The sequence below is a fragment of the Oncorhynchus tshawytscha genome, linkage group LG10 (assembly GCF_018296145.1).
Source record: "Oncorhynchus tshawytscha isolate Ot180627B linkage group LG10, Otsh_v2.0, whole genome shotgun sequence".
NCBI lineage: Eukaryota > Metazoa > Chordata > Actinopteri > Salmoniformes > Salmonidae > Oncorhynchus > Oncorhynchus tshawytscha.
In genome coordinates, this window is record NC_056438.1 from 48,937,112 (window position 1) to 48,960,977 (window position 23,866).

Here is a 23,866-nt window from a genome sequence, read left to right on the forward strand (position 1 = left end):
CAGCTCTGTCAGGAGGAATGGGCCAAAATTCACCCAACTTATTGTGGGAAGCTTGTGGAAGGCTACCCAAAATGTTTGACCCAAGTTAAACAATTTAAAGGCAATGCTGCCAAATACTAATTGACTGTATGTAAACTTCTGACCCACTGGGAATGTGATGAAAGAAATAAAAGCTGAAATAAATAATTCTTTACTAATATTCTGACATTTCACATTCTTAAAATAAAGTGGTGATCCTAACTGACCTAAGACATGGACTTTTGACCAGGATTAAATGTCAGGAATTGTGAAAAACTGATTTTAAATGTATTTGGCTAAAGTGTATGTAAACTTCCGACTTTAACTGTATTTGCATACACTAGAGCTGTCACAATGAACTGATATTGCTCACCTTAACCCAATTTCATTTTTTGATACATTTTAGAGGAAGATGAAGACAGAACCGTCAGAGACTCAAGACGGGAATGACTCCCTGTTCAATGGAACAGATGCATCACAGCTCAGCGTAAGAGGTGCCTCCCCTCCCTCCACTGATGTTTTAAAGTCAAGTGAGGAGGATGAAGATGCACTTTCCTCTGCGACAAAAGCCATAGAGACCAGAGCTTCAAAAAAGAGAAACAAAAAACATCTCTGGCCCTAAAGCAGCATAGAAACGGGGCAAAAGAAGGCCATGCCTCTCTCCATCCTCTCCCCCCTGGACACCCAGCCCTGCCAAATCCAGAAAAAAATGCTAATCTAGCCACATCTCTTAACAGTGGGTCAGCGAGGAGGAGTGAGGATGAACCAGACCAAGAGCCTAAACTGTTCCCCCTCAAACCTGCCAGGACTCCAGGACACCAGCTAAACACTTCAAAGTACACCCCACTTGAGCTCTTCCAGCTGTTCTTCAGTAATGACGTTGTTGATACTCTGCTCAAATACAAACAAGAATGCCAAGAGAAGACAGGAACAGGGATTTAAAGAACCATGGAGATCTGTATCCATGGAGGAAATGTACAAATACCTCAGCATTGTAATCTATATGGGTCTGCTGAATGTGCACACTGTATCAGACTACTGGGTCCCGAACAGGTTGTATGGTAATCCTTTTTGCTGTACAGTCATGACCATGACAAGATTTTGGGCCAATCACCTATTCACTGCACTTGAGTGACCCAGCAGAGGGTGAGGAAAATGACAAGAAGAAGGGCACTGCAGGGTACAATCGGCTCATGAGAATCAAACCTCTCAAAGACCAGATATTGGATGCATGCAGGGACGTCTCCCAATTCCAGAACCTTTCCATTGACGAGTGCATGGTGCACTCCAAGGCCCACCAATGCCTCAAACAATACATGAAATCCAAGCCCTACAGGCATGGATTCAAGGTCTAGTGTTTTAGCTGATTCACGAAATGGTTACACGTGCAACTTCAATGTATTTGTGGGCAAGAACCCATCTGCTTCAGGAAAAGGGGAGTGCTATGATGCTTTCATGATCCTGTTGAATGTCCCTTACTTGGGCACAGGGTACCACATTTATCTTTGATAAATATTTCACCGGCGCAACTCTCTTCAGTGACCTGTACAAGAAGAAACTGGGAGCATGTGAAAACCGTGTGGGCCTCTCTGGCATCCAAGAGAACAGCATTCCATCCTAGAGCAAAGAGAGGAACCATCCGCTGGCTTTGTGACGGGGAGCTGTTCTCCAAGTAGATGGACGTATGACCAGTCACCATGTTCTGACATTGCACTGAAAGGGGATATTCAAGAGGAGAGGGGGGAGGAGCAGGATGAACAACAGAGTAAACAGTGAGTGGGAAAGCAGGGTGAAGAAGAAGAGGAGGCAGAAAAGGGTTCTGTCCTGTGCTCACTAATGATCCCATCACTGTTGAGACAAGGGGTAAAGCTAGTGAGGGCAGGAGGGTCTATCTTTTGTTCATGAAAAATACGATTTGTCAGTGTGAGTCCAGCCAGGTGGCACTCTGCATTATACCAGTGGTGGAAAAAGTTCTAAATTGTCATACTAGAGTAAAAGTAAAGATACCTTAATAGAAAATGACTCAAGTAAAAGTAAAAGTCCCCCAGTAAAATACTACTTGAGTAAAAGTCTAAAAGTATTTGGTTTTAAACATACTTAAGTATCAAAAGTAAATGGAATTGCTAAATTGTATTTAAGTATCAAAAGTAAAAGTATAAATCATTTCAACTTCCTTATATTCAGCAAACCAGACGGCACAATTTTCTTGTTATTTTTTTATTTATTTATGAATTTGTTAGGAAGAATACTCTATTGCCCTTGACGGAATCATTTTGCAATTCTTTTAAAATTAGCAACTTTGTATTTAGTATTTTGGACCTTTTTTCTCATAATTCTGAAAATATTGTTCACCGATATGCCTTGGGATGGCCATTTTGGACACTTCTCAGATTGCCTGCTTTGGTTACCAGTATTCATTCAAAAAAAAATCTATTAACATTCTTTTCATTTTGTTTCATTAAATTACATTTTGAAATATATGCAACAAAATGAACTACGTCTTTGTTTGTAAGTGTCTGGTTTTGAAATAACAATGTACCATATTATGAGGGAATAGTATCTGATAGGATCCGTATATAATTGATTCCGTTTGAATTTTCATTTTACTTCCAAAATATTTATTAGGAAATAACTTTCATATGATCATTCTGGGGCTGGACTTTTCACAGTTGGATCGTGTAAAACCTGCAAAAACGATGAGATAAATTAGCATCTTGGTAATGTGAACATTATTCCACCATTACATTTTTGCTATTGAGGAATTCACATAAATTACTGTTGTCACCAGTAGTACAGCTCATATTCAGCTCCCCTCTAGCTCTATTCTTTACCATTTTTGCAACTTCTGCCATTTGGTTATTTTCTTGGTCCGCAGAGGTGCAGTGGACTTTTGTACAGTAGCAGGCCCTACTCTGCCCTCCTGGCCCTGAGTCTCCTCCCTCTGGTAGCCCATGTCCCAACGTCCCATCATCTCCATCCTGGTATGACCTCCAGGGTACTGGGACTGGATTCCTGGATTGGCAGCAATGAACTCCTTGATCTTCTGGTCTGCCTCTAGATTCAGGTCTATCAGCCTATTGAGCCTGACCTGTTCCTTTGCCTTCTTCTCCTGAAGAATTGTTTTTATCTTCTGAGCCCTCGCTTTCTCCCACTCCTTCCAGCGCTTCTCCAGCCTTTGTCTTCTTTCCTCCTTTTTTACGAGTTCCCGCCGTATGATCTTCTGTAGGTCCCATTGGCGAAGGATGGCGTTTCCGTAAATGGCATAATCATTGCATACTAAACTCTGGATGTTAAAGGTTGTGTTGATTCTCTTGCGATAATCTTCTTTGACTCTTGTATTGATCCAATTGATTATCCTCCTCCTCTTGCTCCTAGCCTCCTTGGGGTCTGTCTCCTCCTTGTCATAACTGTACCAGAGACATGTGTATCCTTCCCTGCAGAGTTCACAGTCGCAGGGCCCATACATTAAAAGGTATTCCACCTCTTCATCACCGTCAGCCTCCTCTGCTCCATCAGGCAGTGAGTTTTCCTCATGACTACCCTGGCTGCTGTTCTTGTCCTCCAACTCCCTGTACCAGAGCCCATTTCTCTGTACCCTCTTCAGCGTGTTCTTTCTCCTGTACCTCTTCTCCCACTCTTGCCAGCGTCTTTCCAGCCTCCGTCTGGTTTGCTCACCTTTGAGGAGTTTTGCCCTCTTTTCTCTCTCCCGCTGGGCACGGCTGCAAACCACTACACCGTTTATGTACAACTGATCACTTTGAGTCTCCTCCCTCCAGTATGTTCTTGCAATCTTTCTCTCATTTCTCTCTTTGACTTTTCTGTTCACCCAGCCAATCACTTTCCCAGTCACACTGTCCACTTTGGTAGTTCTCTCGTCTGCCTGATTACTGTTTGAGGAACAGGTTCCTCCCTCCATATCTCCATTCGTCTTACTATTGGCAACATTCATAGGTGGTGCGCTGTCTACTTTACTAATATTACTAGAGCCGTTGTGTCTGTAACATTTCTTGATGGCTTCGGCCTGGCCTCTACGCCTGGCCTCCTTAGCCTCCTTTTGAAGCTCATACTGGGCTTCTTCCAGATCTGAGGAACGCATAATCTTTTTGTTGCCCATGAGAGCCAACTCTTCATCCTCACACTCCTCATCCTCAATGTCCAGCAGCTCCATGTCTGCCTTCCCAGCCCAGGGCCTGGGTGCTGGGTCAGCCTTGGGCTCGAGTCCATACTCAGGTATCAGGTCTGGTTTCGGCCTGGGCTTGCACTCAATGACCCTTGCTTTTAGCACAGGGACAGCAGGCTCCAACTTTCTCTGGACCCTCTCTTTGTCCTGTTGCACACTCTCCATATCTGTGTTCCCCCATGTCTTCTGTCCTGTTTTTCTTTCATATTTTTCTGCCTTTGTCTTATCCTCTTGTACCCTGAAATTCTCTATCTCTTTCTGTCTCTCCTTTGTTTCCTTCTCCTGTTGCCTCCTTGCCATCTCTGCCTCCTGCATGTCTTGTTGGCACAAAACAGGGATATATGGAGGTGATCTGAAGAAGACAACACAGCTGTGTCTCTTCTTGGGTACTCCTTATTTATGATGTCATTCCATTCTATCACTCATACCATTGTCATAATCCAAACCCTTTTTGTGATGACAGTGTTAAATCGTTTGTCTTGAAAAGATGATTCTGAAGCAGCAATTCTTTCCCTGATTAACTGATATTGTATCTCTGTAAAGGGTATAAAACTAGGCATCATCAATATGAAATAGCGTACTACTTATCTTGTTTACCCAGAAGTAAAATTCTCAAAGTTGTCACTTCCTCTTTCACTTCTGGGGGGAATGTGTTGTGAAATTGTGATTTTCGTTGTGTTAAGGAAATTAGAATTTCCTCACGTGAAGCCCATTGATTTACAGAACTGGCCTCTTTTGATTACTAGCAGATATGGTTTTTAAATAGTAGTATTATTAGTGGTTTACTGATGCCTGCTGATTCTGAAGTTCGAAACAAATTATTTAATTTTGGTCCATTCATTGTGCAGAGGGACGCGTTGTTGTGTCTGGACTGGACACGCTGGAGATAAGGAAAATGGCATCCCTTGAGAGGGTAAGAATAAGATGTATGTCAGGAGAAGTGCAGTATTATTATAAGGAGACGTACTTGGAATATGAAGGAGGAATGAGGGAAAAAGAGAGGCAGAGGAGGTTGAAGAGAGAGAGGGGTAGGAAGAGGGTGAGCTTGAATCGTTTAAAAATGGCAGGAAAATAGAGATGGTTTGTTAAAGAAGATTGGTAGAAAGTGTAAGCAGAGTGAGCTGTACGTCGGATCGAAGACAAGAGAAATGGAAGTGAACGAGGGCGAAGTATCGGAGGGGGTAGGTGTGGTGAAGTTCTCTGATACTAATACATTACGTTGTTACAGGTGTCAAGCTTATGGGCATGTGGCAGCAGTGTGTACGAAGGAGGTTCTTAGGTGTGAGAAGTGTGCAGAAGGGTATGAGACAAAGGAATGGGTAGCATTGGGAATAGTAATGGTATGTGTTAATTGGAAGAGTGCCCATAGGGCTGGGGATCAGAAATGTCAGTTGCGAGAGAGGCAGGTTGAGGTTTCCGGGGTTAGAGTAGTGCAGAAGTTGTCATATGCTGAGGCAGTGAAGAAAGTAGAGGAAGATGGGTTGGGGTGGGAGGGATCCTGAAAGGAGTGGTGTGAGTAGTATATCTGTACGAGTACAGAGAGATAGGTCAACAAGTGATATATGCTTGAGTAAGATTAGATTTTTAGTGTTTATAGAAATGGTTATCAACTGTACTGGAGGGATGGAACACAAGTCGCTGAAAAATGAGGTTGTGGTGGTGTACAAGACTTGTCAGAAGAGTTACAGGGTGTGTTGAGTGGTGGTGTCCTGTCCTTTCAAGCTGTTGGCCTGAGGTAGGACTAGTGGAGTAGGGTGGTGCGTTTGAGTGTAAGGTATTTTTGTTGATTTATTTTAATTTTCAAGCTAAGTATAAGGGAGTTATACTCCAGTCTAGTATGTGGCGGTAATGCAAAAGTGTTTGGATGCCAACCGCCGTTAAACCTCATCGAAGAAGAAGTAAAGGAAGCGAAGTCGCTCTCGGCCAAACCCCTCCCTTTCGCTAATTTCACTGTTTATTTCACCGTGTTTATGATTGGGGTGGGCCAAACCCCTCCCTTTCGCTAATTTCACTGTGTTTATGATCCGGGTGGAGACCCCGCGAGCAGTAAACGTGGTAGATGTGAGTGAGGATGTTTTCAACACCGCTATTACGACTCTTAGCAGTGTCCATTCCGTCGTTTAAACCACGGAAACAATTGTGCTTAAAATGTTTGACTGGCAAAGGGGATGTTTTCGTATGCTTAAAAACATACACCAAGCAATGTACTTTATGGAATGTATTCAAACAACCGTGTTCAGTAAGCTGTTGATAAGACTGGCAGTGGACAAAGTGCACAGTGTTGTTCACCGCAGAGTAGCCTATACATTTCATACGAACTCCTGGCTAGCCACTGGACTTGTAGCTACCTTTAACTAGCTGTATAATTCATCCTACATTTACGATCAACTGGCCAGCTGTATCGGGCAGCTAGATGCGAGGGAAAACATCTATTTGGTAGCTATCCGTCTGATTGATGTTAAGAATGCTATTTGTTACAGAATATCCCTGTCGAGGGCGCTACAGTACGCTATAACAGTATTTGTGTATTCATCAATTCCGCATACTCAGGCCTTAAGCCAATCGAAAAAATAGCCATGTGTCTGTCACACACAAAGTTCCCTCCATTTTTTTCCGGTGCAAATGTCAGGTTTTCTGAGCAAACTTTAACGCCATGTGCAACTTCCAACGCGCGTTTATTGTGAACACTGACGCATGTTGATTTTCGTCCATCCACACCAGACGCGATCAGGTCACGTTGGTTGAAATATCAAAACAAACTATATTGATTTGGGGACAGGTCGAAAATCATTAAACATTTATGGCAATTTAGCTAGCTTGCTGTTGCTAACTAATTTGTCCAGGGATATAAACATTGGGTTATTTTACCTTAAATGTACAAGGTCCTCTACTCCGACAATTAATACACAGATAAAATAGTAAAAGTTTGTCCATGAACAAAATGTGCACACGTGGCTACATGCAGCTCTCGCTCTGATCTCAAAACAAGGTCATCAAATCAGTTTATTTGTCACGTTCGTGAATACAACACTTTCCTACTCATTCATTACTGCTGCTGTGCTAGTTGAGGCGCTGAGTGGAAGTAGGAAGAACTCACATTTTATGGCTTATAAAAGTGTTGAATACAAAGTGTTGACAGTGCTGAGTAAGGACTGAAACATGAATTCACTCATAAAAACAGCATCTCTTTGCTATTTTGAACCATTTCATGTGTCTGAAGGTGTAAACTCTGCCTTCCCGGCAGGCCCAGAGTGCTGCAGACAGTCATCTGAGCAGTAGGCCTATGTAGGCCATTTGATTTGCTCTCTGGGCCCATTGGAGAAGGCAGCGTTTGCTTCTCTCTGCCTGCTGCCAGAGGCAGTTTGGAACTCGGGAGTGAGTGTTGCAACCCAGACAGACCATTTTTTACGCGCTTCAGCACTCGGCAGTCCCGTTCTGTGAGCTTGTACCACTTCGTGGCTGAGCCGTTGTTGCTTTTAGATGTATGTTTCCACTTCACAATAACAGCACTTACAGTTGACCAGGGTAGCTTTAGCAGGGCAGAAATTTAACGAACTGACTTTTTGGAACGGTGGCATCCTATGACGGTGCCACATGGGAAGTCACTGAGCTCTTCAGTAAGGCCATTCTACTGCCAATGTTTGTCTTTGGAGATTGCATGGCTGTGTGCTCGATTTTATACACCTGTCAGCAACGGGTGTGCCTGAAATAGACAAATCATTAAGGTTTTCGGACCATTATTTCAAGCAAAAAAACATGAATAAATGTGTGGTCTCAAATATTCAACATTAAGGAAATTATAAGTTACAGTATAATAAATATCTTTGTTTTTTCATTGGATGACCCCTCATTTCGAATGACTTAAAAATGTTGGGGGAAAAGGGAGATGGTTTGTTAAAGAAGATTGGTAGAAAGTGTAAGCTGAGTGAGCTGTATGTCCTCATTCACTTCCATTTCTGTTGTTCGATACAACAAAGTATCCGAGGGGGAAGGTGTGATGAACCCATGCCATCTGATGCCCCCTTCCCGTGGGCCTTTTTCAGAAAGGTTCCAGGTGATTTGTTTGAATCCTTAACTATGTGGCAGAGTGCGAAGTCGATACATGTCCTTCTTGTTTCTGTATTGGGTGATGGGACCGTAGCTCATCATGTGGAGTGTCATGATTTGTGGATTCTTGTTCTTGACATCTCTTAGGACAGACTCCAGGTGAGCCCATACTGCTCTCTCATCATGTCTGAGCGAGTCAGATATGGTGGCGTAGGACTGGCTTCCCTCCGATTGTAGACTGCTGTCTATGTAACCGATGTGAAATGGCCGTGGCTTTTGTGGAGCGATGGGTAACGATGCTTCGTGGGTGTCAGTTGTTGATGTGAGCAGAGGGTCCCTGGTTCGAGCCCGGCGAGGGGACGGACTAAAGTTATACTGTTACATCTACTCCCCCCAAAGTAGAACCACTGGGTTTCTGTGGCTAATTTGCAATTGAGTTAGCAGTAATCTGTATCCTGATGATAAATGCATCTGCAAATTCATCCTCAATTAATATAGATATAGATAGGTTAGTAGTTGTTTACATAAACGTATTTTCAGTATTAGCTGCTTGATGTGCTATACTATAAAAAAAAGTTTTGGACATAAAACACCCTTACCCTACAAAAACCTGTAGATGAATAACTTAATACAAAGACAAACATATTGACATCATTCAGTACAACCATTTTGTGATTCATTGTTTAATTTTATCCTTTTATTTATCTAGGCAAATCAGTTAAGAAGAAATTGTTATTTACAATGACAGCATAGGAACAGTGGGTTAACTGCCTTGTTCAGGGGCAGAAAAACATATTTTTACCTTGTCAGCTCTGAATTCGATCTAGCAACCTGTCGGTTACTGACCCAACGCTCTAACGGTGAGGCTACCTGCCGTCCCCGGCATATGGTGTCACCGGAATTTCTGGTGACTCCGAATGCTTATTTTAGTTACACCTTATGACTTTTCTCACATAAACATGTGCTTATACACCCATGTGAACACTTGACTTTGACATCAAGTATTTTCTAAACGCTAAAAAAGACGTATGAAAATACCCGCAAATAAGTATAGAGCCGGTATTTAAAGTTAGAGCGAAATTTAGTGTAAAGACAAATTTAAAGTTTAGCTTCACTGTCCAGATAAATATGTAGGGGAGTATAGGCCCGGATTCAATACAAGGTGTTATAGCACAATATAACAAACTTCGAATAGTAAATTACGCTTCAGCCGACATGTGTAGCGCTAACCATTAATGCAGTGTCCGCGAAGTCAGGGGAAAAATGCATTTTTAAAGGCGCGTTGTTTGCTGTTTATTGCGCTGCACTATAACGCAACTTGCATTGAATCCCAGCCATCAGCGACGTAGTGGTAAAACAAATAGTTGGGTAAACGCTGATCGCCGTTCGCGGTAAGTAAAGAAACATTCCCTTTACTTTGAATGCATTTTCCTGCTAAAGGTGGGTAAATGCTCACACAAAATAAAAATAAAAGTTTGTAAACTGCCAGCCATAGATTACTACATACATTGATCAATAGCTTAGCCGTTATATTGCACCTGTTATTGGTCGGTCCCCTTTTCCATCCCAGGTGAAGACTTGTTCCACGTGTGAGAACAGAACGGGCTACTGCTCAAGAGCATGGCCCCTCTCCCAATGCTTGCTGGTAAGGAGGAGGTCAAAAGCACAGCTGACCACGTCCTTGAGACGTTCTATCCCATCTCTCCCACCATCGACCTGCAGAGTGTCCAGGTCTACCAGGAGCAGAACCATAAAGGTAATACTACTGTTTATCTGTCAGCAAAACCAGTCAATACACCTACAGATACATAGGATTTGACTGACGTGTTTTATTTATTTCACCTTTATTTAACCAGGTAGGCTAGTTGAGAACAAGATCTCATTTACAACTGAGACCTGGCCAAGATAAAGCAAAGCAGTACAACACAAACAACAGTTACACATGGAATAAACAAACATGCAGTCAATAATACAATAGAAAAGGTCTATACAGTGCCTTGCGAAAGTATTCGGCCCCCTTGAACTTTGCGACCTTTTGCCACATTTCAGGCTTCAAACATAAAGATATAAAACTGTATTTTTTTGTGAAGAATCAACAACAAGTGGGACACAATCATGAAGTGGAACGACATTTATTGGATATTTCAAACTTTTTTAACATATCAAAAACTGAAAAATTGGGCGTGCAAAATTATTCAGCCCCTTTACTTTCAGTGCAGCAAACTCTCTGCAGAAGTTCAGTGAGGATCTCTGAATGATCCAATGTTGACCTAAATTACTAATGATGATAAATACAATCCACCTGTGTGTAATCAAGTCTCCGTATAAATGCACCTGCACTGTGATAGTCTCAGAGGTCCGTTAAAAGCGCAGAGAGCATCATGAAGAACAAGGAACACACCAGGCAGGTCCGAGATAATGTTGTGAAGAAGTTTAAAGCCGGATTTGGATACAAAAAGATTTCCCAAGCTTTAAACATCCCAAGGAGCACTGTGCAAGCGATAATATTGAAATGGAAGGAGTATCAGACCACTGCAAATCTACCAAGACCTGGCCGTCCCTCTAAACCTTCAGCTCATACAAGGAGAAGACTGATCAGAGATGCAGCCAAGAGGCCCATGATCACTCTGGATGAACTGCAGAGATCTACAGCTGAGGTGGGAGACTCTGTCCATAGGACAACAATCACCCTGAACACCCCATCCCCACTGTCAAACATGGTGGTGGCAGCATCATGGTTTGGGCCTGCTTTTCTTCAGCAGGGACAGGGAAGATGGTTAAAATTGATGGGAAGATGGATGGAGCCAAATACAGGACCATTCTGGAAGAAAACCTGATGGAGTCTGCAAAAGACCTGAGACTGGGACGGAGATTTGTCTTCCAACAAGACAATGATCCAAAACATAAAGCAAAATCTACAATGGAATGGTTCAAAAATAAACATATCCAGGTGTTAGAATGGCCAAGTCAAAGTCCAGCCCTGAATCCAATCGAGAATCTGTGGAAAGAACTGAAAACTGCTGTTCACAAATGCTCTCCATCCAACCTCACTGAGCTCGAGCTGTTTTGCAAGGAGGAATGGGAAAAAATTTCAGTCTCTCGATGTGCAAAACTGATAGAGACATACCCCAAGCGACTTACAGCTGTAATCGCAGCAAAAGGTGGCGCTACAAAGTATTAACTTAAGGGGGCTGAATAATTTTGCACGCCCAATTTTTCAGTTTTTGATTTGTTAAAAAAGTTTGAAATATCCAAGAAATGTCGTTCCACTTCATGATTGTGTCCCACTTGTTGTTGATTCTTCACAAAAAAATACAGTTTTATATCTTTATGTTTGAAGCCTGAAATGTGGCAAAAGGTCGCAAAGTTCAAGGGGGCCGAATACTTTCGCAAGGCACTGTATATAGGTTGTGCAAATGAGGTAGGATAAGGGAGGTAAGGCAATAAATAGGCCATAGTGGTGAAATAATTACAATATAGCAATTAAACACTGGAGTGATAGGTGTGCAGAAGATGAGTGCAAGTAGAGATACTGGGGTGCAAAGGAGCAAAATAAATCAAATAAATAACAGTATGGGGGATGAGGTAGTTAGATGAAATATTTACAGATGGGCTATGTACAGGTGCAGTGATCTGTGAGGTGCTCTGACAGCTGGTGCTTAAAGGTAGTGAGGGAGATATGAGTCTCCAGCTTCAGTGATTTTTGCAGTTCGTTCCAGTCATTGGCAGCAGAGAACTGGAAGGAAAGGCGGCCAAATGAGGAACTGGCTTTGGGGGTGACCAGTGAGATATACCTGCTGGAGCAGGTGCTACGGGTGGGTGTTGCTATGGTGACCAGTGAGCTAAGGTATGGCTTTACCTAGCAAAGACTTATAGATGACCTGGAGCCAGTGGATTTGGCGACGAATATGAAGCGAGGGCCAGCCAACGAGAGCATACAGGTCGCAGTGGTGGGTAGTATATGGGGCTTTGGTGACAAAACTGTGATAGACTGCATCCAATTTGCAGAGTAGAGTGTTGGATGCTATTTTGTAAATGTGACATCGCCAAAGTCAAGGATCGGTAGGATAGTCAGTTTTACGACGGTATTTTTGGCAGCACGAGTGAAGGATGCTTTGTTTGCGAAATAGGAAGCCGATTCTAGATTTCATTTTGGACATAATCTAACAGTTACAAAATACACTGTACAACTGTGCAGTTTTACAGGTCCCACAATTGTCACACATTTGTTCTAAACAGAAATGGATAGTAACAGTGAATCCATTTTTACTTAGTAACTTAGATTTTTATACAAAAGCTATTTGAAAACATATGACCAGGTTTTTCTTCTTCTCTCTGCTTTGCCTCTTCAGATTCCTCCAGGTCTGTCGGGGTACAAGTCTAAAACGTTCCAGAGGTTCCTGTCCTTTTATCTGAACGGAGTTGTGTGAGCTGCAAAAATCAGGGCCTGAACAACAACAATAACCTTCCCATTTCTACTGTCAATACTGTCATATCTGAAAATACAGAAACCCTAGATAATCTATCTCATCATAGTCAAACGTTTGATTGTGTTTCTCTACCCTCGGACTGTTGTGGTTTTGAATTACACTCAACAAAATAAATGCAACATCCAACAATTTCAAAGATTTTTACTAAGTTACAGTTCATATAAGGAAATCAGTCAATTGAAATACATGAATTATGCCCTAATCTAGGGATTTCACATGACTGGGAACACAAATACGCATTTGTTAGTCACAGATACTGTACCTTAAAAAAAATAAGGTAGGGGTGTAGATCAGAGAACAGTATCTGGTGTGACCATCTGCCTCGTGTAGTGTGACCCGTCTCCTTCACATAGAGTTGATCAGGCTGTTGATTGTGGTCTGTGGAATGTTGCCCCACACCTCTTCAATGGCAGTGTGAAGTTGCTGGATATTGGTGGGGACTGGAACACGCTGTCGATCCAGAACATCCCAAATATGCTAAATGGGTGACATGTCTGGTGATCTTGTCACAGTATCTCTATGCATTTAAATTGCCATTGATAAAATGCAATTGTGTTTGTTGTCTGTAGCTTATGCCTGCCCATACCATAACCAGACCACCACCATGGGGGACTCTGTTCACAATTTTGGAATCAGCAAACTGCTTGCCCACACAACGCTGTACAGTTGAAACAGGGATTCATCCATGAAGAGCACACTTCTCCAGCATGCAGGTGGCCATCGAAGGTGAGCATTTGCCCACTGAAGTCGGTTACGACGACAAACTGCAATCAGGTCAAGACCCCGGTGAAGACAACGAACATGCAGATTAGATGGGTTCTGATAGTTTGTGCAGGAATTATTCAGTTGTGCAAACCCACATTTTCATCAGCTGTCCGGGTGGCTGGTCTCAGACAATTCCGTAGGTGAAGAAGTCGGATGTGGAGGTTCTGGGCTGGCGTGGTTACACGTGGCCTGCGGTTGTGAGGCCGGTCGGACTTAATGCCAAATTCTCTAAAAGGACGTTGGGGGTGGCTTATGGTAGAGAAATTAACATTAAATGATCTGGCAACAGCTCTGGTGGTCATTCCTGCAGACCAGCATGCCAATTTTAGTCTCCCACAAAACATGAAACGTCTGTGGCATTGTGTTGTGTGACAAAACTGCACATTTTAGTGGCCTTTTATTGTCCCCAGCACAAGGTGCACCTGTGTAATGATCATGCTGTTGTGCACAAAATTTGAGAAAAACTTTTTGTGCAAATAGAACATTTCTTGGATCTTTTATTTCAGCTCATGAAACATGGGACCAACACTTCACATGTTGCGTCTATATTTCTATGTAATTATGATAAACACATTATAAAAAATAAAAAAAATAGTTTCCATAACTTATTGAGTGGTTACAGATGTCACAAAATTAAAATGGACTATATGTCGTACTCAAGATACATTGAAATATGCGGGTGAAATGATCCATTCCACCTTAAAATGTGGAGGGTGTTAGCGTCACGTCCTACCCACAGTCACTAAAACGGTCCGACCACAATATCATAACCACCTGAAGCGCGTCGGAGGTTGTCGACACTACATGGGCAGAGTCCGCGATCTGGAAAAACCCAATCTCGAAATATTCCGTGCGTGTTATACCTTTTGAGGTAAATTAATAAACAAAATCAAATTATCGTCGTCGTATCCTGATTCCACTGCTGCGTGGGCATTTTGATTTCATGTTTGTACTTTGGAGTGAACTTTTCTCTGCAGTTAGCTACCTTTGCGATCACTAGTGCAGTGTCCATTCATGCTGGTAGCTCAGATTTAATTTAGCTAATGTGCTGCTACGTTTTTTACGACGGTACTTGCAGCTGTCGAATAGAATGAACTAGCATTGCTGCTACTTAGCTGTCTAAGGGAAGCTCCTATAGCAGAACAAGATTTTGCAATCACTGGCACTGCGCAAGAATCTGTCACACCTACTGTGTATATTTGAGTTCAGGTGAGTCATGGAGCAGAAGAGCTCTACTGCCAGTTAACTTTGCTACTGCTCTTTCTATTTAACCCTTTGAAGACCCAGGGATTATAAAACCCAGGAATTATAAAGCATATTCTATATTTAATTTTAGATGGTAGGTATTTCTGTATTTGCTGGCTATAGCCTATTTTTATGGGTAACATGTTGGTCATTGTAGGTCACCCAAATGAAACGCATTAACTAACATATGTCTTTTCCTAGAGAAAGCATCTCCGGGACCCCTAAAATGAGCAGACACCAAAATGGGGAGGAGTACAGGAACCCAACAGAGGTGAAGAAGAGCCAGATAGTGATGCCCTGCCATGCCAACCACCGCCAGGAGCTCAGCGTGGGAGAGCTGCTCAAATGGATGGACTCTACAGCCTGTCTGTCAGGTGTGTGTTCTCTTGCTCACAGTGGGCTTGTGGGAATAGGCTTATTGGTCCATTTTTGGATGATCATTTTAAGGATTTTTATTCGGATCCCCATTAGCTGTTGAAGAAGCAGATGCTATTCTTCCTGGGGTCCAGACAAAACTCAGAACTTGACAAAAGACAGAACACAAATGGAGAAGAACAGCAACGCAGGTTTAAACTAAGAACACTAAAGGGCAATGGGACTGAAGTTCCTTAGTAAGACATGATTAGGTTGCATAGCTATGAAACCTAAGAGAAACTTTTACTAAGACATGAATGAGTCATAATATCGCGTACATGTCCACATCATGCTCAGGAAGCCCTTTGCGTATATAATGATGGCATTGTTTCTCACTATGAAATGTCAACACATTGTAACACTGTAATATTTGGTGACACTGACCAGCGTTATCTTCACAGGTAAAACCAGTGGTGATGTTTCTAGGACGTCTGAGTACTCCACTGTTACTTGACGTCTGAGTACTCCACTGTTACTTGACGTCTGAGTACTCCACTGTTACTTGACGACTGAGTACTCCACTGTTACTTGACGTCTGAGTACTCCAATGTTACTTGTCGTCTGAGTACTCCACTGTTACTTGTCGTCTGAGTACTCCACTGTTACTTGTCGTCTGAGTACTCCACTGTTACTTGACGTCTGAGTACTCCATTGTTACTTGACGTCTGAGTACTCCATTGTTACTTGACGTCTGAGTACTCCATTGTTACTTGACGTCTGAGTACTCAATTGTTACTTGACGTCTGAGTACTCAATTGTTACTTGACGTCTGAGTACTCCACTTCTACTTGACGTCTGAGTACTCCACTGCTACTTGACGTCTGAGCACTCCACTGCTACTTGACGTCTGAGTACTCCACTGTTACTTGACGTCTGAGTACTCCACGGTTACTGACCATCTGGAATAATAGGCTATGCTTATAACAACAGATGAAATATACTTTGTAGACTCTTTGACTCTGGCATAACAATTTGTCACTTTTGTTTAGGGGGAGAAAACATAGTCGGGTTAGGCTAATGGACAGTATCCCGGGACTGAAGGGTCACACTTTTCCTACTGATGTGCTGCTGTGACAAAACGAAAGTGACTCTTGCACTCACGAGAGCCCCAAGCTTGGCACACTATGTATAGTATGTTGAACAGTAGTCCGTTCTTAACTGTAATATGCACTCTCTAGACAGGAAGTACAACCTCATTATTTATTTACTCACCACAGCTGAAAGGCATGCTGGGTGTCCCTGTGTCACTGTCTCGGTCGACGACATCCACTTTGAACACACTATTGGGTAGGTGTCTGGGTTGTTAGGTCGCCTTCTTTTGTTGTGTGCATTCTCTCTTAATGACAACTACTGCTGATAAAGTATGGCTTACTTAAGGATGTGTGTGTGTGTGTTTCTTCAGGGTTGGACAGGTGGTCAACATCAAGGCCAAAGTCAATCGAGCTTTCAACACCAGCATGGAGGTCAGGGCCACATTCAAACCCTATGACATATACCCAGTCCAAATCCAAACGGATTGATTTCCAACTGCGCAATAGTTAAATTCCGGTGATTTTGATATCTACTGTGATGCTTTGTGTGTGTCTAAAGGTTGGCATCGTGGTGAGCTGTGAGGACCTGTTCAGCGATACCCACTGGAGTGTGTGTCGGGCGGTTGCCACGTTTGTCAGCCAGCGCACCACGGGAGGGAAGGTGGTACTGGATGAGAGAGTGCCTTTATAAAGATGCTGGGTTGACATTTAAGTGTTGCTGCTGAGTAATGTTGAGTGTGTGTCTGCTCTCTGCTGTAATCGGCAATTAACTTGACTTTGCGGGTGTCCACTCTACAGGTGCAGCTGCGTCCGTTGGTCCCCTGTACACAGGCGGAGCAGGTGGAGCACAGTCTAGCAGCTGAGAGGAGGAGGATGAGGCTCGTCCACGCTGATATCATGAAGGACCTGCTCGCTAACAGGGCCTTCCAACAAGGTCAGTCGCTGTGGCATTGACCTTTGCGGGAGGACTAACACCACTACAGGAACTGTAATGGGGTATGACTCGTCATGCTGAGTAATATTGAATTTGTGTATGCTGACACGTTCTGTAATAACCTGTGTGTGTGTGTGTGTGTGTGTGTGTTTTTTAGTGGAGGTCCAGGAGGCTGAGAAGGCGGTGCCAGCAGAGAGGACACGGGTGGAGAGTGTTGAGTTGGTTCTTCCCACTCATGCCAACCACCAGGTCAACACGTTCGGAGGACAGATCATGGCCTGGATGGAGAACGTGGCTACCATCGCTGCAAGGTATAACACCAACACCAGATGCACACCATCTGTAATTCTCTTAAATACGCAAAGATGTGATAGATGTCATAAACCCTTTTTTGGACTGGGCACCTATCACATTTTTGCATAGCTAGATTAATTGGGGGGGGTTTTACGCTCCAACCAAACTTTTGGGAGAGTGCGATGGTCTTATTTTGACACTAGCCCGAGTGTAGTAATGTTATTACACATGGATTCCAGATAAAACAAAACGTATGACATTTAAATGACTTTTTTTTTTACTCCTCTGTGTCATCCTCCTCCTCCTCCCCCTCTCCAGTCGTCTGTGTAACGCTCACCCCACCCTGCAGAGCATAGACATGTTCCATTTCAGGGGTCCCTCACACGTGGGCGACCGGCTGGTCCTCAAAGCCATAGTCAACAATGCATTCAAGAACAGGTGAGCTTTAGATCATTTACTGTATAAAGCAAAATCATAAATTGGTTTGACAGTGATTTTTTGGTTGTTGTTGTTGTATGAGTCTTTCAAATCAATGGGGGAGTACTTGTGCTCATGTTATTGGGTGAGTCATCGGGGGAACATTTTACGATAAGGCTCTATTTGTAAAGGGGTTATAATAAAGTTATTAACAATTTATTTGATCATTTGTGAATGCATTATAAAGCATTAATAAATTGTTGTATCGCATTGGTCACAATAGTGCAATAACAGGTCAGTGTTTACCTCCACCTATTAACCATTTATAAAGAGACCCTTATGTATCATCATGCAACCTTATTTTCAATAGTTGCACAGTTGAACAAGAGTTTATTTTCTTACTTTTGGGTTTGATGCATTGGTGCTTTGTCCCAGAAACAGAAGAGGTTGGTTTTCATGGTGTCTGGACCCACCTTTGAAACCTTGATGCCCTGGCCAAATTTACTTCCAGGACATTATTCAATCATCATTCCTAACATGTTACCCCTTTCCAGATGATGTCAACACACTTACCACTTCTCTTTGACAGTATGGTGAATGCTCTGGTGTGAAATGGTAACCGTATTACCTTCGGTTGGTGAAACAGTGGAGGTATCCTCTCACAACGTGGAAAGTTATGGTCTTCATACCCAGCATTCATTGACTGGACATGTTTAACAAAGTGTTGAATCTTCTCATGTATGTAGTGATGAGTACCCAATACTGCCTATAAGTACACTATATATACAAAAGTATGTGGACACCCCTTCAAATGAGTGGATTTGGCTATTTCAGCCATACCGGTTGCTGGAAGGTGTATAAAATAGAGCACACAGCTATGCCATCTCCATAGACAGCCATGCACCCTCCATGGCAGGAGAATGACCTTACTGCAGAGCTCAGTGGTACCGTCATAGGATGCCACCTTTCCAACAAGTCAGTTAGTCAAATTTCTGCCCTGCTATATCTGCCCCGGTCAACTCTAAGTCATTTTATTGTGAAGTGGAAATGTCTAGGAGAAACAACGGCTCAGACGCGAAGTCGTAGGCCACACAAGCTCACAGAATGGGACTGCCGATTGCTGAAGCATACAGCGCATAAAAATCGTCTGTCCTCAGTTGTAACACTCACTACTGAGTTCCAAACTGCCTCTGGAAGCAGTGTCAGCACAATAACTGTTCGTCGGGAGCTTTATGGCCGAGCAGACGCACACAAGCCTAAGATCACCATGCGGAATGCCAAGCGTCGGCTGGAGTTGTGACTCATGTTCACTGCCAATGGACTCTGGAGCAGTGGAAATGCGTTCTCTGGAGTGATGAATCACGCTTCACCATCTGGCAGTCCGACAGACGAATCTGGGTTTGGTGGATGCCAGGAGAACGCTACCTACCCGAATGCTTAGTGCCAACTGTAAAGTTTGGTGGAGGAGAAATAATGGTCTGGGGCTGTTTTTCATGGTTCGGGCTAGGCCCCTTAGTTCCAGTGAAGGGAACTCTTAACGCTACAGCATACAATGACATTCTAGATGATTCTGTGCTTCCAACTTTGTGGCAACCTGTTTGGGGAAGGCCCTTTCCTGTTTCAGTATGACAATGCCCCCGTGCACAAACGAGGTATGTACAGAAATGGTTTGTCGAGATTGGTGTGGAAGAACTTGACTGGCCTGCACAGAGCCCTGACCTCAACCCCATCAAACACCTTTGGGATTAATTGGAACACCAACTGTGAGCCAGACCTAATCGCTCAACATCAGTGCCCGACCTCACTAATGCTCTTGTGGCTAAATGGAATCAAGTCCCCGCCGCAATATTCCAACATCTAGTGGAACGCCTTCCCAGAAGAGTGGAGGCTGTTATAGCAGCAAAGGGGAGACCAACTCCATGTTAATGCCCATGATTTTGGAATGAGATGTTCGGCGAGCAGGTGTTCACGTACTTTTGGTCGTGTATGTCTAAGCTCTGAGTGAACTCTCAAATAATCTATAGATGTTTTACCCACATGTAGAACTGCAAAATGAATACCTTATTTTAAAGTGACAATCCCCTGCCCATTAACAAATGAATTACCAACATTTATAACTTCTGAAAAGATACCTTTCTAAGGAAAGTGAAAACCTACGGATCATGCATTGAGTTAGGCCTACCAATATTTATAGCTTAAAAGAAAGTGGAAACCTTCTGGCCATTCTCGTGAGGGATCCCCTTTAACATTACAAGTCAGAATAGAAATTGACGAACTGTCACATGATGTTAGTGTCAACACAGAATTCTGTGCAGATTCCAGGTCGTCTTTATTTCAATCGGGTTTCACAGATGGGCAGATCTCACAAAGTCAGGGATTTCTCCGAACCACACCAAAAATATGACTTGATCTTCAGATGAGGCCTTAATTCCTGGAATTTAAAAAAAAGTGTAATTACAAACCCTCTATAAACCCTTTACAAATGTAACCTTATTCTAAAGTGTTACCGGTAATGGATTGATCAATCTCTAATAAGTTCAAGTTTCACTCATTAACTTTCATTGGATCTGACCTGCTGACCTGAGATGGTAACGTGAGTGTCCCCGTGATGTCGCAGCATGGAGGTGGGCGTGTGTGCGGAGGCTTATCAGGGGGAGGAGCCTCTGAGACACATCAACAGCGCCTTCATGACCTTCGAAATCCGCGACCAGGAAGGCAAGCCATGCACGTTGCCAAGGATACGACCCGAACCGCTGGTCAGTCACCTGATGCTCATTCACAACTGATCAAGATTAGATAAATGTTCACATTTTAACTAAAAATGTTAGAAACAGTAACTAAGGGCCCTATTTTAAACAATTTTCACAATATTGTCCCGTTGTCTGATCTGAATCTCACTGACAGGAGGGAATGAGACGTTACCAGGAGGCCATCGCTAGAAACAAGATCAGACTCGACAGGTGAACAGATGAGCCCATTTGTTAACATTACTGCAAAATCTAGATCATAATTGGAATTAGGGCACAAAACGGAGATGCCAATATATTTTTTGGTGTTTATTCAGGAAGTACATAATATCCTGCAAGCAGACAGAGGTGCCCTTATCTGTACCGTGGGACCTCAGCAACCAGGTAAAGGAGGAGAAGGGGGGCCCCAAATGTCTCAATGTACTCACTGACTACAAGCTTTGGTTCTCACTCGGGTTCTCTCTTAACATAACAGTTGATACAACTTAGACGTGAGAGGTAAACAGTACCGACAGGAGTTGAAATGCTGGTCAAGAAAGATGAAGAATAATAAGCATGTCTCAGTCACGAGTAAAAACCAAAGTTCATACGTGTGCCGGGTTTTATGGACTGTCCAATCACGTTAACCGTGAAATCAGATATAAACCATATCACCGGGGTGATAACGTGATTGCAAAAGTGCTATGTCATGTCTAACTGTCCCAATGAAAACATTGCACTTACCGTGTTTGAAGCTAAATTAGTGTAAAATGTGAATAGTGGAACAATTCCTATTCACATACAGTAGTAATATGATAGTAGTCTGTGATAGTAGTAACAACTGACTTGACTGTATTGTGAACGGCTGCAGGTGTACCTCAGCTACAACAACGTGTCTGCTCTGAAGATGCTGGCCGCCAGAAACAACTGGTTGTTAAACTCTGAGAAAAACAAGGTGAGCTTTCTTGAGACTCTCTTTTAGGTTAACCACAAGGCAGAGTGGACCACAGGTTATGGCCAAGGGGGCCATGAATTTTTCTCGATCACATCACCGAACTAGGAAAAACTCGGGCCCATGTTAAACTAAGGGCTCTAATCCTGGTTTATGTAATCCTCCTCTGTCCACCAGGTGAGCCTGTACACCCTGGAGCAGAAGCAGGTGTTGAGTTTTAAGGTCGAGACGGAGGTAGACATCCCAGCTGAGAGGGCCTTTATGTTGCTCTCTGACTTAAGCAAGAGAGTGGAGTGGGACCCAAACTACGAGTGGGTATCTGTATGCACGTACACTCTGGACTCTCTCAGGTGGCGTATAAGGCCTCAAGAGTGTACACAGCGGCCTCCCCCACATTTACAGTGTAATGTGTCAGACTGGCTTCTCCTGATTTCATGACGTTCCCTGTGCAGGAGGTGTGAGCTGATTCTTAGGGTGAACGATGATGACTTTCTGTACCGCGTGGTGACTCCTTCCATAGGCCAGGATGGGGCCAGTAACAGCCCTTCAGCCGATCAGGGAGGGAAGGTCCAGGACTTCATCCTCCTGGCCTCCAGGAGACCACCGTGTGACAGCGGGTGAGTGGCAGACTGACAGACACAGACGGGCAGAAAAGAGAGGAGACCATGCGAGTGAAAGCGATTGAGTGACAATGTTTTTCTGCGCCTTTCCAAGGGACCCTTATGTTATTGCTCTGCGTTCGGTCACTCTACCCACACACCCTCCTACAGAGGGCTACAACAGGGGAGAGGTGCTGTGTGCCGGCTTCAGCATCCTGGAGGTCTCCAAAGATATCTCCAAGGTAAGAAAGTGTGTAAACTGTCATTTTGTAGGTCTGCTCATAAGTTCTCCCACTGCACTTGTTTTTAAACCAAAGCGGTGGGTCTTGGCAAAAGTAATTGTTTGCCTTTTTGCTTTGAAGTACCTTGAATTTCCACTGGGAAAATGAACATGACAGATTGCACCGTTATTGATGATGTTGACTCCTATCCTTGTGCTGGCTCTCCTAGATCTCCTACTTCAACCAGGCGTCTCCCGAGGTCCTGCCCTACATCTCCACAGACATCGCCGGGCTCTCCTCCAGCTTCTACGGCATCTTCTGCACCTGTAACACCTTCCTCCAGGAGAACAGGGTTGACCATGCCTCCACCCCCCAGTCCCAACCACCCTCCTCTACACTAAAACGTACACAACTCTAACCCTTTATCCTTCACCACCCTGACCCCCTCACCCTTGATGACTATTGTACTGATCGATTGAACACACTGCCATTAGAGGATCCGATTATCTTCAACTGTTTATTTTATTAGAATGGTTTATGAAAGGAGCCTAATTCCCAGATTTGTTTGTGCAGTCTTTCCAACTCCTATGGTCATTGACAATGACCATGAATCTAGGAGTTGGCAAAACAGATCTGGGACCAGGAACGTTTTTTTGTTGTGGCTGTGAGTAATTACGATTGTCCCTTAAAGCACTTAAGTCTCCCTATTCTCCCCACCTGTGTTCATTAGATTGACACCCAACCCCCTGTGACCTGGCTCAAGCCTGCCCAGAGCACTCTGGCCTCTTCACACACTAAGCTGAGCCATGTTGACAGCAAGGATTATTAGTGTGGAAAACTATATGTTTTTCTTTTTTGAGCAATGTTCCCAATCATAACTTGTGAAAAATATGATGTTTGAAATCATTTTTAAAGTGTTTGAACTTTTCCAGAGAAAGAATACTAACCAGATGTCTTTTTTCTTCTGAGAAGGGCACTTTATTTGACAATAAAGGGTCAGAATTGCATTTGATATGTCGGATATGTTTTATTCATTTGTTTTTTATGACGAGGCTATTAAATGTTTCACTATACACATACAATATTGTATCTTAGATAAGATATTGTTATCTTAAACTAAGGCGATTAAAAAAAGGGGGATATATTGAATAGAAATTACAAAAGAGTAGACAAGTATTGCTAATAATTGTACAATCAATATTTTACGATGAAATTGAAGACATGATTTTATTTTTTATAACTTCAAATCCAACAAAACAAATAAATGTAGCAAACTGCTGTTTAAGGCGATCATGTCTTCACATCTTAGACCTGTCCCACTGGGCACAGAAGTCAATTCAATGTCTAGTTTTGATTTACATTTGGTTGAGTTGTCAACTAACATGAATTCAATGTGAAATCAACAAAAACGTTCATCATGTCATTGGATTTAGGTAAAATGTTGGGTGAAAAAAAGAATGCACTTGTGTTGATTACTTTTTGCAAATCCTATCTGTTTTCAGGCATCACATTGATTTTTTGGGGGGTTGAAAT

General features: G+C 43.1%; 2 protein-coding genes across 6 annotated transcripts; one reads left to right on the forward strand and one right to left on the reverse strand.

The window, feature by feature from the left end:
• Positions 1-2,248: 2,248 nt before the first annotated feature.
• Positions 2,249-4,791, reverse strand: LOC112261092 (trichohyalin-like). Its single transcript, XM_024436436.2, has 2 exons — positions 2,850-4,791; positions 2,249-2,703 (listed from the first exon to the last, which is right to left on the reverse strand). Exons 1-2 carry the CDS (start codon positions 4,511-4,513, stop codon positions 2,682-2,684), a joined length of 1,686 nt encoding a protein of 561 aa, XP_024292204.1. The 5' UTR covers positions 4,514-4,791; the 3' UTR covers positions 2,249-2,681.
• Positions 4,792-4,879: 88 nt separating this feature from the next.
• Positions 4,880-23,345, forward strand: LOC112260373 (acyl-coenzyme A thioesterase 11). Of its 5 annotated transcripts, none has more exons than XM_042328662.1 (18): positions 4,880-5,111; positions 9,816-10,001; positions 13,305-13,461; positions 14,947-15,119; positions 16,377-16,446; positions 16,562-16,622; positions 16,750-16,851; positions 16,989-17,124; positions 17,282-17,435; positions 17,737-17,856; positions 20,453-20,591; positions 20,740-20,795; positions 20,900-20,966; positions 21,433-21,516; positions 21,691-21,824; positions 21,966-22,130; positions 22,228-22,354; positions 22,563-23,345. In XM_042328662.1, exons 3-18 carry the CDS (start codon positions 13,421-13,423, stop codon positions 22,749-22,751), a joined length of 1,818 nt encoding a protein of 605 aa, XP_042184596.1. In that variant the 5' UTR covers positions 4,880-5,111; positions 9,816-10,001; positions 13,305-13,420; the 3' UTR covers positions 22,752-23,345. The 5 variants fall into 5 exon arrangements, with proteins under 5 accessions (XP_042184596.1, XP_042184595.1, XP_024291194.2 ...); XM_042328661.1 differs by lacking the exon at positions 4,880-5,111 and adding an exon at positions 5,719-6,259; XM_024435426.2 differs by lacking the exon at positions 4,880-5,111 and having other exon boundaries at positions 7,819-10,001.
• Positions 23,346-23,866: the final 521 nt, after the last annotated feature.

Excerpts from the sequence above, each read along its gene's own strand:
- LOC112261092 (XM_024436436.2), bottom strand. The coding sequence starts at position 4,513 with ATGCAGGAGGCAGAGATGGCAAGGAGGCAACAGGAGAAGGAAACAAAG. Across the intron at positions 2,704-2,849 it reads TGGCAGAAGTTGCAAAAATG|GTTTTACACGATCCAACTGT; the intron begins GTAAAGAATAGA and ends TCGTTTTTGCAG.
- LOC112260373 (XM_042328662.1), top strand. The coding sequence starts at position 13,421 with ATGAAGAGCACACTTCTCCAGCATGCAGGTGGCCATCGAAG. Across the intron at positions 17,436-17,736 it reads GTGGCTACCATCGCTGCAAG|TCGTCTGTGTAACGCTCACC; the intron begins GTATAACACCAA and ends CCCCCTCTCCAG. Across the intron at positions 21,517-21,690 it reads TAAACTCTGAGAAAAACAAG|GTGAGCCTGTACACCCTGGA; the intron begins GTGAGCTTTCTT and ends TCTGTCCACCAG.